This window comes from Pseudophryne corroboree, chromosome 4 (genome assembly GCF_028390025.1).
Source record: "Pseudophryne corroboree isolate aPseCor3 chromosome 4, aPseCor3.hap2, whole genome shotgun sequence".
Classification (NCBI taxonomy): Eukaryota; Metazoa; Chordata; class Amphibia; order Anura; family Myobatrachidae; genus Pseudophryne; species Pseudophryne corroboree.
The window spans coordinates 56,178,632-56,190,916 of NC_086447.1; the positions used below are offsets into that span (position 1 = coordinate 56,178,632).

Here is a 12,285-nt window from a genome sequence, read left to right on the forward strand (position 1 = left end):
TTTTCTAGGGGGGTCCACACTGCACCCATATTTAAATACAGAGTCGGGCGCTCCAGCTGCGGCGAAAATCTAAGGTGCCATGTTTCCGGAGACCTGCGCATTTGACCTGCGCAAAATGCCAGAGACTGCTGCACCGTGCAGAGGAGGGGGCCCACCCGGAGGTACACACGGGCCCCATCCTCTGTTAAGACGCCCCTTCCTATCTGCAATGTCACAGGCTGTGATTGAAAAATCACACTTATAGGCTGTATTTTTTTTTAGATTTATATATTTTTATTTTATGGGGCTCTAGCCAAGTTATAGATGTGGGGGTCCCTCCAGCCTTGATCCGCCTCTGCACTGTCACTATAGCCTGGCATGTGTACATTTCCTGACATTAACTCTATTTAAGTTGACCTGTTGGTACTAGATATCTGACCCCTCTCTCTAAAACCAGGCCCACTTAGCCTCTATCTGTGCCTCCTTCTGCCACCCTGGCTCTGCGCATGCGCAAAGTACAGATAATCTCTATTTTGCAGCACAGGACGCAACTCCAACCATATCTGAATTAGGCCCAGTGTGCTGCTGGGAGAATTTTTGTTGTCTTTTTCTTAACATGGAAATAAATAAAATGCATAGAAGATGTTGGATTGGTTGCATTACGGACACTTCTCTGTTAGCAGTCATCGGGGGCGTAGCAACAGTCCCAACAGAACCTGCAGTGGCTTGGAGGCGCTGGGTGTACTGTGGGGACAACTGTCCCGGGCCGCCACGCCGCTGTCAGTGCAGCAGAGAGGAGCCGCCGGCCTGATGAGCAGCACCATGGGAGAGATGTCCCTCCCAAAATGCCCGCCGCCTCAGAGGAGACAGTTATTAAGGATGCTAGAGGGTGCAGTGGCCATTTTGGGAGGGACATTTTCAATAGTATGAAGGGGGCAAGCGTGATACGCAGGCCTGCGGTGGATGGGGAAATCCCCTGACAATGAGCAGAACCCCCGACAATGAGCAGGCATGGCGGAGGGGGAGGGGGGTTTGGCAGGGGGGCACAAAATTTGTAGGTACACCACTGTCAGTCAAACGGGCTCTCAAAACCCACTTCTTCACCATACCCAGCCAAATCTCATCCTAACCCTCTGTTCCATGCTCTCTATGTACCCCATCTGTGTCACCCCTGTCTGTCTACCCCTCCCCTTTAGAATGTAAGCTCTCACGAGCAGGGTCCCCTTCCCTCATGTGCTTATCCTTTCTTACTTTAATAATCTTCAACTGCACCAAATCCAGCAGTCTTCTGCCACCTGATACTTATTCCAGTGTCATCTGCTGATGTAACTATGTGTATTTACCCTGTACTTGTCCTATACTGTCATCAACTGTAAGTTGCTGTTTTCCTGTTTTGATCATTTGTTTATGTACTCTGTAATTGGGCGCTGCGGAACCCTTGTGGCGCCATATAAAAAAAGGATAATAATAATATATCATATTCTCTGCTCATCTAGTTTTCCACATCTATTTACAGTATAAGAACTTCAGGTCCCACTCAGGGGAGTCTGCGGGAAGAAGCCTATAGGCTTCTATTGGTAACACCAGCAATAGATGGCTTTGCCAATCATGAAATAAGCTCTTGGAAGTTTCACTTTCCAGCCCCACAGAATTCTACGGGAACTGCAGTGCCAGTGGGCCACAGCGGATATCTCATAAGTACATATAGAGAATGCGGCAAACATCCAAATGGCAGTTTTCCGAGGTGTGACCACATTTTCGGGGCTGATATATCCCACTGTCTATTTAAAATGACATGAGCAGCATTCTGCAAGAGTAACGGTATCAGGATTACATTCTGCACGTTACTAAGGCTGATCCAAAGGCTCTGAGTGGGGATTTGTTTATTTTTGCAGCATTGAAGACGAAACGAACTTCTACCGCCTGCACGTGACTGGTCCCAGCGGGACTGCAGAGGACTCCTTCTCCTGGTACCACAACAAGCGCAGTTTCAGCACTCCGGAGTCCGGGAATCTGTGTGCGGAGATCTCTCATGGGGGCTGGTGGTACCACCAGTGCTTCTACTCCAACCTCAATGGGGTTTACTATCTGGTAAGGGCAGAAATACAATATAACGCTTCCCAATCAAATCCAAAGGAGCCTATCCCATCAAGAGTAAGCCAAGCCCTGGAAGGTGTGTGTGGGGGGGTTTAAAGTGATTCCATGAGCGACAGCCTGAGAGAAATGCAGCAGAGTGTTTATTGTCCCGTCGGAATGTCATGTAGTGACAGGTGATCCGCGAATAGAATGAGGCTCATGTAGCGTCGAATAGACATTTTTTGAGGGCGTGAAATGTGCATTTGCGCAGTACCTGCTACATATGTTTAAACCCATGTAATTGCGCAGATATCACTGTATGCTACACTGCCGACTCCTTCTGAGATGGCACCGGATAGAGGAGCGTGGTAAAGTAAGGGCGTGGCAACGTAACTGTCAGCAGGCGGATCTCTTGCGCTGCTAGTGCAACCAAACACAACTATGATGATGGCAAAGAGCAGCACTATCTAGCAGCTTCTGATTGGCTGATTGTGGATTCACCCCTCCAACTAATAGCACTTCATTCACAAGTGTGGCTGCTACATTATACGAAGCCACGGACGTCTGTTCTCATTACTTGCAGTCAATTATAATTCCATTCAGCGGCAGGTTAGCCGATTTCTGTTTGATCATTAAAGAGGAAATCCACAAATGTTTAACACTGTTCCATCTTGTGTACATGACACTTTATTACATTATATTGCTTACACATAGGGTAATGCTTGCATGTACCTCTAACAGGCCTGGTGCGCAGGGCCGGTGCAAGACCTCACTGCACCCTAGGCAAAGTTTCAGCTTAGCTCCCCCTAACCTGCAACACTCCGCCCCCCCCAGCACACACACACCTCCCGGAGGGGAGATACAGGTGGCCACTAGGTGGGCTGGGGTGAATTGCATCATTACACATATACAGAGAAAAGCGACAACACTCAGACTTTTAAAGTGATAATGTATTTTATAAACAAAGTCACAAAATTTTGTGACTTTGCTCACAATGGGGGTCATTCCGAGTTGTTCGCTCGTTATATTTTTCTCGCAACGGAGCGATTAGTCGCTAATGCGCATGCGCAATGTCCGCAGTGCGACTGCGCCAAGTAAATTTGCTATGCAGTCAGGTATTTTACTCACGGCATTACGAGGTTTTTTCTTCGTTCTGGTGATCGTAATGTGATTGACAGGAAGTGGGTGTTTCTGGGCGGAAACTGGCCGTTTTATGGGTGTGTGCGAAAAAACGCTACCGTTTCTGGGAAAAACGCGGGAGTGGCTGGAGAAACGGAGGAGTGTCTGGGCGAACGCTGGGTGTGTTTGTGACGTCAAATCAGGAACGGAACTGACTGAACTGATCGCAGATGCCGAGTAAGTGTGGAGCTACTCAGAAACTGCTAAGAAGTGTCTTCGCAATTCTGCTAATCTTTCGTTCGCAATTTTGATAAGCTAAGATTCACTCCCAGTAGGCGGCGGCATGGCAGTTTCTTGGGGCAGGCGAGCAGTGCAACCGCACTGGGCGCCCGCCGCGGCGCTAACTGTAGCTCCCTGCTTCCCCCTCCTATTTCTCCCCGAGTAACCCACTCGGGGGGCGGAGTTTCACGGAATGACGCGTTTGCGTCGTTACATCACGACGCAACCCAGTCACTCCGCAAAACTCCCCCCCCCTCCCGAGCGGAGTACAGAGGGGGATTCAAGTTAGGAAGAGGGAAAGGCCGGCGCAAGGAGCGACTGGTGAGGCGGGCCGAAGAGCGGTAATCGCCTCTGTAAGTATTCTCTCTCTCTCTCTCTCTCAATGTGTAAAATGGGGACACCTGCCGTAATGTGTGAAATGGGGACTCTTGCCTGCTGTAGTGTGGGGATTTAATGTATCAAGGGCATTGCGGTGTGTGGCATAATATGGTGCAGGGGGCATTACTGTGTGGGGCTTAATAAGGTAGATTTTTTTTTTCCTGTGGTGGTCGTGATCTGTTGGAGCAGGGTCAAAAACTGGATTGTGAGGTAGTCTTTTCAGACGAGGCCATGCCCATTTAAATGAGGCCACACCCATTTAGATGAGTCCATGCCCCCTTGCCGGGTGCGCGCACAAGTTTTTTTTTTATCTAGGTGTGTGTGTGGGTGGGGGGGGGGGGGGGCACATTTTTTTATGTCATTGGGGGGCGCATTTTTAAATCTCGCACTGGGAGCCAAATTGGCTAGAAACAGCCCTGGGCGGCGGCTTAGCGTGTGCAAAGCTGCTAAAAGCAGCTTGCGAGCGAACAACTCGGAATGAGGGCCCACATACTTTCACTTTAAAAGTCCTTAAGTGCCGTCTATTCTTTATGTATACATGCTAGCTAGCATGTTAGAAATCATATACTGTAGGACACCGAGGCCAATGTCACTTTTTAGATATACTGTACATGGGGTCTGGTGGGAATATTTAATTGGGGTCGGGTATGGGATGCAGCATTACAGTGACGCTGTGGGTGCAGACTTGTAGACAGGTGCTGCTTGCTGCTGGACAGCCGAGATGCAGAGGCCTAGAGGAGGTGCATCAGGGCTATGAGAAGCGCCCATGGGGGCGTCCCTAGTTACATTCGCCTCCTATGTGGCTTCATATAACTTGATGTTACACATGTCAGCATGGAGGAAGCGCTGAGACACTATGTGGCACAGCCTGATAGTTGCAGCTGCACCTGTTTAAACCCACAGCAGCGGTCAGCGTAGTGTAAAAGGAGGAGGCCGCATAGAGAGACATCCTTCAGTTTTTTGCTAGATGAATTCAGTGGCGCCCTCCAAGGGCCGGTGCCCCTAGGCAGCCGCCTAAAGCTGCCTAATGGTAGAGCCGGCCCTGCTGGTGCGGGATGCAACCCGCTACTCATCGCATGCATATCGGCATCTAGTTACGCTGTATGCTTGAAAAAAACTGCAGCTGTCCCAATAAGAGGGTGTCCTTCTGTCCATGTGACAGATGATATGCGTGTGCCACAGAGGACACTGGGAAGGATCTGATTGGATCAATCTCAGTGCACATTACGATAAGAAGTCCATAGGCTTCTATTAGGTAGAGGGGTGTAGTATGGTATACCGGGGCCGGGAGCCCGACCGCCGGCATACCGACAGCGTGGTGAGCGCAAATGAGCCCCTTGTGGGTTCGCTGCGGGCACGGTGACGCGCTACGTGCGCCACGCTATTTTATTCTCCCTCCAGGGGGGTCGTGGACCCCCACGAGTGATAAAAAGTGTCGGTATGTTGGCTGTCGGGATTCCGGCGCCGGTATACTGTGCGCCGGGATCCCGACAGTCGGCATACTGAAGACCACCCAGGCAGAGGCATCTACAAATGTATGTATTGCATTCCGGCGTTTTGTGCATATGCAAAATACGGGCAAACCTCTAAAAATGGCTATTTCGAAGGTTTGACCTCAAAATTGCCTTTAATGCATCCTGTCCCATAGCTCAGTGCTCTCCTGGTGCATAAGTATTGTACTGTAAGCAGGGCTGCCATCAGGGGGGAACTGCCAGGAATCGAGTCCCGTGCCTTGACAGAAAGGGGGCCCATGGCCGGTGGAGCTGCAGCTGTCATTGAGAACAGACTGTCTGCCTACTTCGATCCGTGCATTCACTGTGATGGCCATCCCTTCCCTGTCCTTCAGTCCCCTCTTGCACTCTTGTCCCCCAAAGCTTGTCATCAGCCCGTCCCCTCCAGGTAACACAAGTAGCTGCTGCTGCAAGAACTTAGTACTGTAATGGCTTCTGGATGAGGAGGAACAATTATTGTGTGTTATGTGTGTGTGTGTGTGTATATATGTATGTGTGTGCGTGTATGTGTATATATATATATATATATATATGTGGTGTCTGTATATATATGAGTGTGGCATTATGAATTGGGGGCACAGCTGCATGGCATATTATGAAATGGGGCTACTGCTGCATGGGGGCGGGGCCCTGCCAAATTTGTCATGGGTCCCACAATTTCTGATGGCGTCCACACGTACTCATGCCGTGAGGGAACTCGCGGCTGACTGAAGGAAAAAAAAGAAGTTATTTTAATTGCCATCATTTTAATTCCACATTATCTCTATATAACTTACATCCACATATAACTATGTATCAGTATATACTGTAATGGTGTGGGAGAGTTACTTTGTATCACTGCTGTATTTGCAGGGGGGGAGATATGTGAAAGGTCGCAGGACGAAGGGGCCGGATGGCATTGTGTGGTACAGCTGGAGGAACACCGACTATTACTCACTGAAGAGAGTTTCTATGATGATACGGCCAAGAATGTTCCGCTCCCACATATCCCCATAGAAGTGATGACCTGCACGTTATTAGGTTATTGTGTATGTAGATTGTAGCGCATGGAGGACACAGTGTGAAGGTTCTACACTTTGGGGAAAAGGAGAACTTTTACCCTTTGCTAGTAAGAGATTGTAGAAGCGGAGAAAAGTAAGAGAGGGGGAGGAGGCCAGGCGTCGCAGTCCTGGACGTTGGGAAAGCATTTGAAAACGAAGCACACACATCGGAGAAAGACACTAGTGGACGACTCGAACTATGAACAGCCCAGTTACATAACCAGTGTTGTTGGCTTAGTGATAGATAGCAGGTACATCTGTACTCACTGTTACATGCACACTGGTTACATGCAGTTATACTGTATGATGTACACTGGTGATGGATTGGAGCTTGAGCGTAGCAGGATTTCATACAACTCAGCTGCCAGTGACTGTAACCTTTGCAATCTGGTGGACCACTATGCAATAGATAGCTATCCTAGTGTATCAGTGCCTATTTCTATAGAGTGTAAGCTTGCGAGCAGGGCCCTCCTACCTCTATGTCTGTTATTACCCAGTCTTGTTTTTTCACTGTGGTATGCAATTGTTTTGTTTTATGTTATCACAGTTTCCAATTTTAAAGCACAATGGAATTTGCTGCACTATATGAGAAATTGTTAATAAATAAATATACAGCAAACAGCTGTGCAGGGATGTTGGAGCAGCTTTATAGTGGGTAATAACAAGAACTCTCATTGCGGTTAGGTAGGAGACTTCTGTCTCTCATCATGTCACTCTAAACAGTAAACACAGACGGCCCGGCATATGTTCAGTAGAGATCTCGGTGGCCATCTTGGGATAGGGTATGAAGCCTCTCTGGAGAACAGGAAGCCCGGAGTCTGTGTAGGCCAATGGTCTCAGATGCAACTGCTGCCAAAAACGCAGAATCAGTCGCCAAGAGGCATCCTGGTTTGTATCCAGATTCCAACATTTGCGCAGTGTGAAGTCCGTACCGCCCACAGCTGCTCACCTCGTGGCTTTGAATAAGGCGGTGTGTCTGATATCTTTGTACAGTATTTCTGTTTTGCAGACTCCTATTATAGGTCAATAAACTTGTTATAGGGGGAAAAAAGCCCAGAGAATAATTATTCTACTGTGTGTGTCAGGCACCTGCCAAATCTGACTCCTGGATCTGCTTACTACACAACAGATGTGTCATCCCACTGACTGGGAAATAATTCTTGCATATATAGGACCTATTGGCATTTTATTTTACAAATAACACGGAAAAATCATGTGCAGTATAATAAACCAAGCACCAGTTTCTCTGCGTAAGCCATCATTATAAATGAGAGATGTAACTGTTTGCTTGCTGCCACCTACTGGACAAATTGTAATAGACACTACATGAACACTGGCCAGTAAAGGCTTTAGACTATAAGACACAAATGGCACTGTAATACAAGTCTGCTGAGGTTGGGTCAAAATTTGTTGTTTTAAGAATTGGCGTAATAACTGCAAGCGCAAATAACGATGGGAAGAAACCAGCTGAGATGAGCACAGGAGACGGGGACCAGGCTGGTCTGTGAGGGTACAGGGGCAAGAGGCAGGTTGTAGACAAAGTAGCTCAGATTTGGGCCCATTAGCATGAGTACATACATGTCCACATCTGTAGTTTGAGATGCGACCATCTGAATATGTGCGCAGCCTTAAATCTAGGTGCGTTTGATTCCACAATTTTCAACATTGAAAATATTCTCAGCTTAAATAAGTAAACTGGTAACCAGATAATTAATTGGAAAATATGCCCCTTTACATTGGATATAAAAGTTCATCCAGACAAATGTGATAAATAATATAATAATAATCAACTAAATCCATCCAGTGGCTGGCCCTTAACAGGCTCCCGGGGTCAAAGTTCTGGCCAGCGTACACCAATGGGAGGTCCGAATGGGACCCCAACCCCCCAATATGTCTTTTGGGATCCAACGTCACCACTTTGTGACGTTTTCATCCAAATCTATCCAGTGGAAGCCCCTGAACAGGCTCCCTCCCTGGGTCACAGTTCTTCACAGTGCATTTCAACATGAAGTCCAACTGACCCCAAGCCCAGGGCTGGATTAAGTCTATAGGGTGCCCGGGGTACTTAAGACAGGGGGGCCCTGGTGAGGGGGGAAGGGTGTATATTAGATTGTGCATATATGACTGGTGCCACCTGTGTTACACTATTTAATTGATAAGAAAGGTGTTTCAACACAGGTGATTGCAATCATAAATTAAGAAGGAAGTCCAGGTAGAGAGCATTTTGTCCCTCCTAGAATGGGTCATGTTGGGATGTATGGATTGTGTATATTACATTTAAACCAATGGTGTATATTAGATTTAAACTAATAGTTTAATGATGCCTGGGTACTGTTTATAGCTCTACCTAATTGATAGAAAACTATTTTATATAATTTACTTGTAGTACAACGAAGGCAACTTAATCTTAAAATGCACATAGAAAAACAAAATCTATAATGTATCTTGTCACATGCAAGAATAGCAGCAGCCTCTGTGCTACTTACACACTGAGACAGGACGCAGGAGGACTCTGTGTGTGTCTCTGTCTAGACCTTCATTAGATAGCAGGTTACACAGGACCCAGACGGGGAGAAGCTAAAATCCCTGTGTCACTTAGGCTCCGTACAGGGAGAGATGTGTGCTGGGCGATCTAGCACAGACCGCTCAGCACACAGCGCGATGTGTGCTGAAGGGGGAAAGGGGGGCCCTCATTTTACCCATCAGTGAAATGAGCGATCTCACTAGATTTGGCATGCATGCTGCCAAACCTACAGCCGGCGATAGCGACGCGCGGAACCGCGCATCGCTGTCGCCGGCACCCTACACACGGAGCGATCCATGCTTAACTTCTAAGCAATCTAGTCAGATTGCTTAGAATTTAAGCACGGATCTCTCTGTGTGTACCCCCCTTTACAGCACTCTCCACCCTCCTATCTCTCCTCTGGTCGGTATCTCATGAAATCTGATACTCCTGCGTCTCTGCTTGCACTGCATACTGTCCTGCTAGCATTCTGGCTGCTGGTTCTGCTGTTGCACAAGAGGGAGAGCTTGTGATGTCAGTATGCTCTGGACAGGGGGGGGGGGGCAGACAAAGAGGGGCTCAGGGTACAGTATGACCTGCATACCCCCCTTAATCTGGCTATGCCCAAGCACCTGGTATGTCTTCTGGGATCCACTATATGTCCCTGGCCCCGAAAGGGGGGGATTTTTTAAATTGAAACCGGCCAGTAATGTAAGATGGATAATGAAGGGAATGTGTAACAGTCAGTAATTTCTATTTTCCCCTGACTCTAGTTAATCTCGCTCCAAGTCTGCCACCGCCACATTGCACTAAACTGCCCTTATCTCTGTCCAGTCACTAACCTTATGTGATATCGCCTCCTGCTGGTGACCTGTGTGTTACCCGGGCTCTGGAGGAATATGACACAGGGCGGCAGCAGCAGCAAAATCCTGGTATAGGCAGTTACTACCATTGTGACATCACAGGCAAACAAACAAACCAATGCATTTTTGCGATTGGAAACCTGTCCCCGCAAGGGGTGGATTATTTCACTTGAAACCCCGGCAGAATTTTAAGTTGGATAATAAATTATATATGTACCAAGTTTGGTCCAGATCCATCAAGGCATGTAGAAGCCTAAGAACAAACATACAAATATACATACAGATGTGTCCTCCTACATCCTTGCTGCAGTCATGTTACACAGCCCTTCTCTAGTCACGCCATGCCGTGACTCGGTAGCGCCAAACGCCTTTATGTACTACTTTTTACATTTGCTATGCGAACAGGACGCACCAGCAGCTTCTCCTGATTAAAATGATATGCGGCATGCCTATATTCTGTGTGTGACTGCGGCTGTATCTGCATATGAAATGCTACATTACAGTGTGTTCCTGGAAATCACTATAACGTACCATTACGTATGCAGATACAGATACAGTCGCACACAGAATATAGGCATGTCACATATCATTTTAATCAGCATAAGCTGCTTGTGCGTCCTAGTCACATAGCGACACACAGGAGGAGGTGTATGTATAAGAAGCCAATTCTCACCAAGTAATAATCCAACAGAATTGATTGCTGATCCAAATTACTGATAGAAGAAATGGAAACATCTCAGTAGCAGCTGTTACAGTAGCCCAAGTCCTCAACAGCATCAGATGTGCAGGTGGGTGGAAAAATACAATACTGTACCTGTTGCAATAAGCTCAGAGCCCATATCGGACAATTAACTTGTTCCAATGAGCACCGAACCCCAGATCGGACGCTATGAATGTTAATCTCTGCCCAGTACAAGACACTACCAAATTCTCTGTGTGAGACGTTCCAAACTATGGGATTCACGAGAATGTTGCACAATGCAAAACAGCAAAACGCATGAGTAGAATCAAGGCAGCCACTCTCTCCGGTATAGAAGGCAAGATCTCCTCCATAAGGTGCTAGCATAGGGATGTACCGGAGGCCGTAACAGATGGTAGAAGTGTTTGCCAAGTATCAAGAAAATAAATTGTAGATTTAATAAAATGGTGTAACGTGAACGCAGCATAATTCTAAGCGGTTCTAGAGGAAATAACCTGCTGTGTGAATGCTATGGGTTACAGCACATAAATATGCCCCATTACTATGTGAATGCTAGACCCATAGGTAATATCACAGATGATGGACCCACAGGTGATGTCACAGATGACAGACCCAGAGGTGATATCACAGATGATAGACCCACCGGTGATGTCACAGATGATAGACCCAGAGGTGATGTCACAGATGATAAACCCACCGGTGATGTCACAGATGATAGACCCAGAGGTGATGTCACAGATGATAGACCCAGAGGTGATGTCACAGATGATAGACCCAGAGGTGATGTCACAGATGATAGACCCAGAGGTGATGTCACAGATGACAGACCCAGAGGTGATGTCACAGATGACAGACCCAGAGGTGATGTCACAGATGACAGACCCAGAGGTGATGTCACAGATGATAGACCCACCGGTGATGTCACAGATGATAGACCCAGAGGTGATGTCACAGATGATAGACCCACCGGTGATGTCACAGATGATAGATCCAGAGGTGATGTCACAGATGACAGACCCAGAGGTGATGTCACAGATGACAGACCCAGAGGTGATGTCACAGATGATAGACCCAGAGGTGACGTCACAGATGACAGACCCAGAGGTGACGTCACAGATGACAGACCCAGAGGTGATGTCACAGATGATAGTCCCAGAGGTGATGTCACACATGATAGACCCAGAGGTGATGTCACAGATGATAGACCCAGAGGTGATGTCACAGATGATAGACCCAGAGGTGATATCACAGATGACTGACCCAGAGGTGATATCACAGATGATAGACCCAGAGGTGATATCACAGATGACAGACCCAGAGGTGATATCACAGATAGACCCAGAGGTGATATCACAGATGATAGACCCAGAGGTGATATCAAAGATGATAGACCCAGAGGTGATATCAGATGATAGACCCAGAGGTGATATCACAGACGATAGACCCAGAGGTGATATCAGATGATAGATCCAGAGGTGATATCACAGATGATAGAGTTGATAATTAGCCATTATATTTGGTTATAATAATCAAATGCTTTATATATAAAAAGCTGTGTTTAAGCAAGGTTTGGACATATTTCAGACTGATATATAGAATATTGGAACTATAAGTTAGTCACGCACACCATTGTTTGAAAGGGAAGTAGCTAGCGTCCTGTTCTCTCATGAGAAACAGAAATGCATCTAAATGTAGTTCTCAGAGGAAATCGAGAACAATAGATAGGCGGATGTGAAAGGATGTTGGCAGGGCGTAGAGGAGCTAGGAATGTATAACGTTATTATGCTATACATTTACTGGAAATTATGTATTGAATGTTACAAAATGGAAGGGACGT

At 47.1% G+C, this 12,285-nt stretch overlaps 1 protein-coding gene across 1 annotated transcript in view; it reads left to right on the top strand.

Moving 5' to 3' along the window:
- The window catches only part of LOC134911096 (fibrinogen-like protein 1), a 32,988-nt gene extending 26,140 nt beyond the window's left edge, over positions 1 to 6,848 (top strand). The window contains exons 5-6 of the mRNA XM_063919472.1: positions 1,875 to 2,070; positions 6,195 to 6,848. Of these exons, the coding sequence (XP_063775542.1) occupies positions 1,875 to 2,070; positions 6,195 to 6,338 (340 nt within the window). The 3' untranslated portion in view covers positions 6,339 to 6,848. The remainder of the gene's footprint in view (positions 1 to 1,874; positions 2,071 to 6,194) is intronic.
- Positions 6,849 to 12,285: the final 5,437 nt, after the last annotated feature.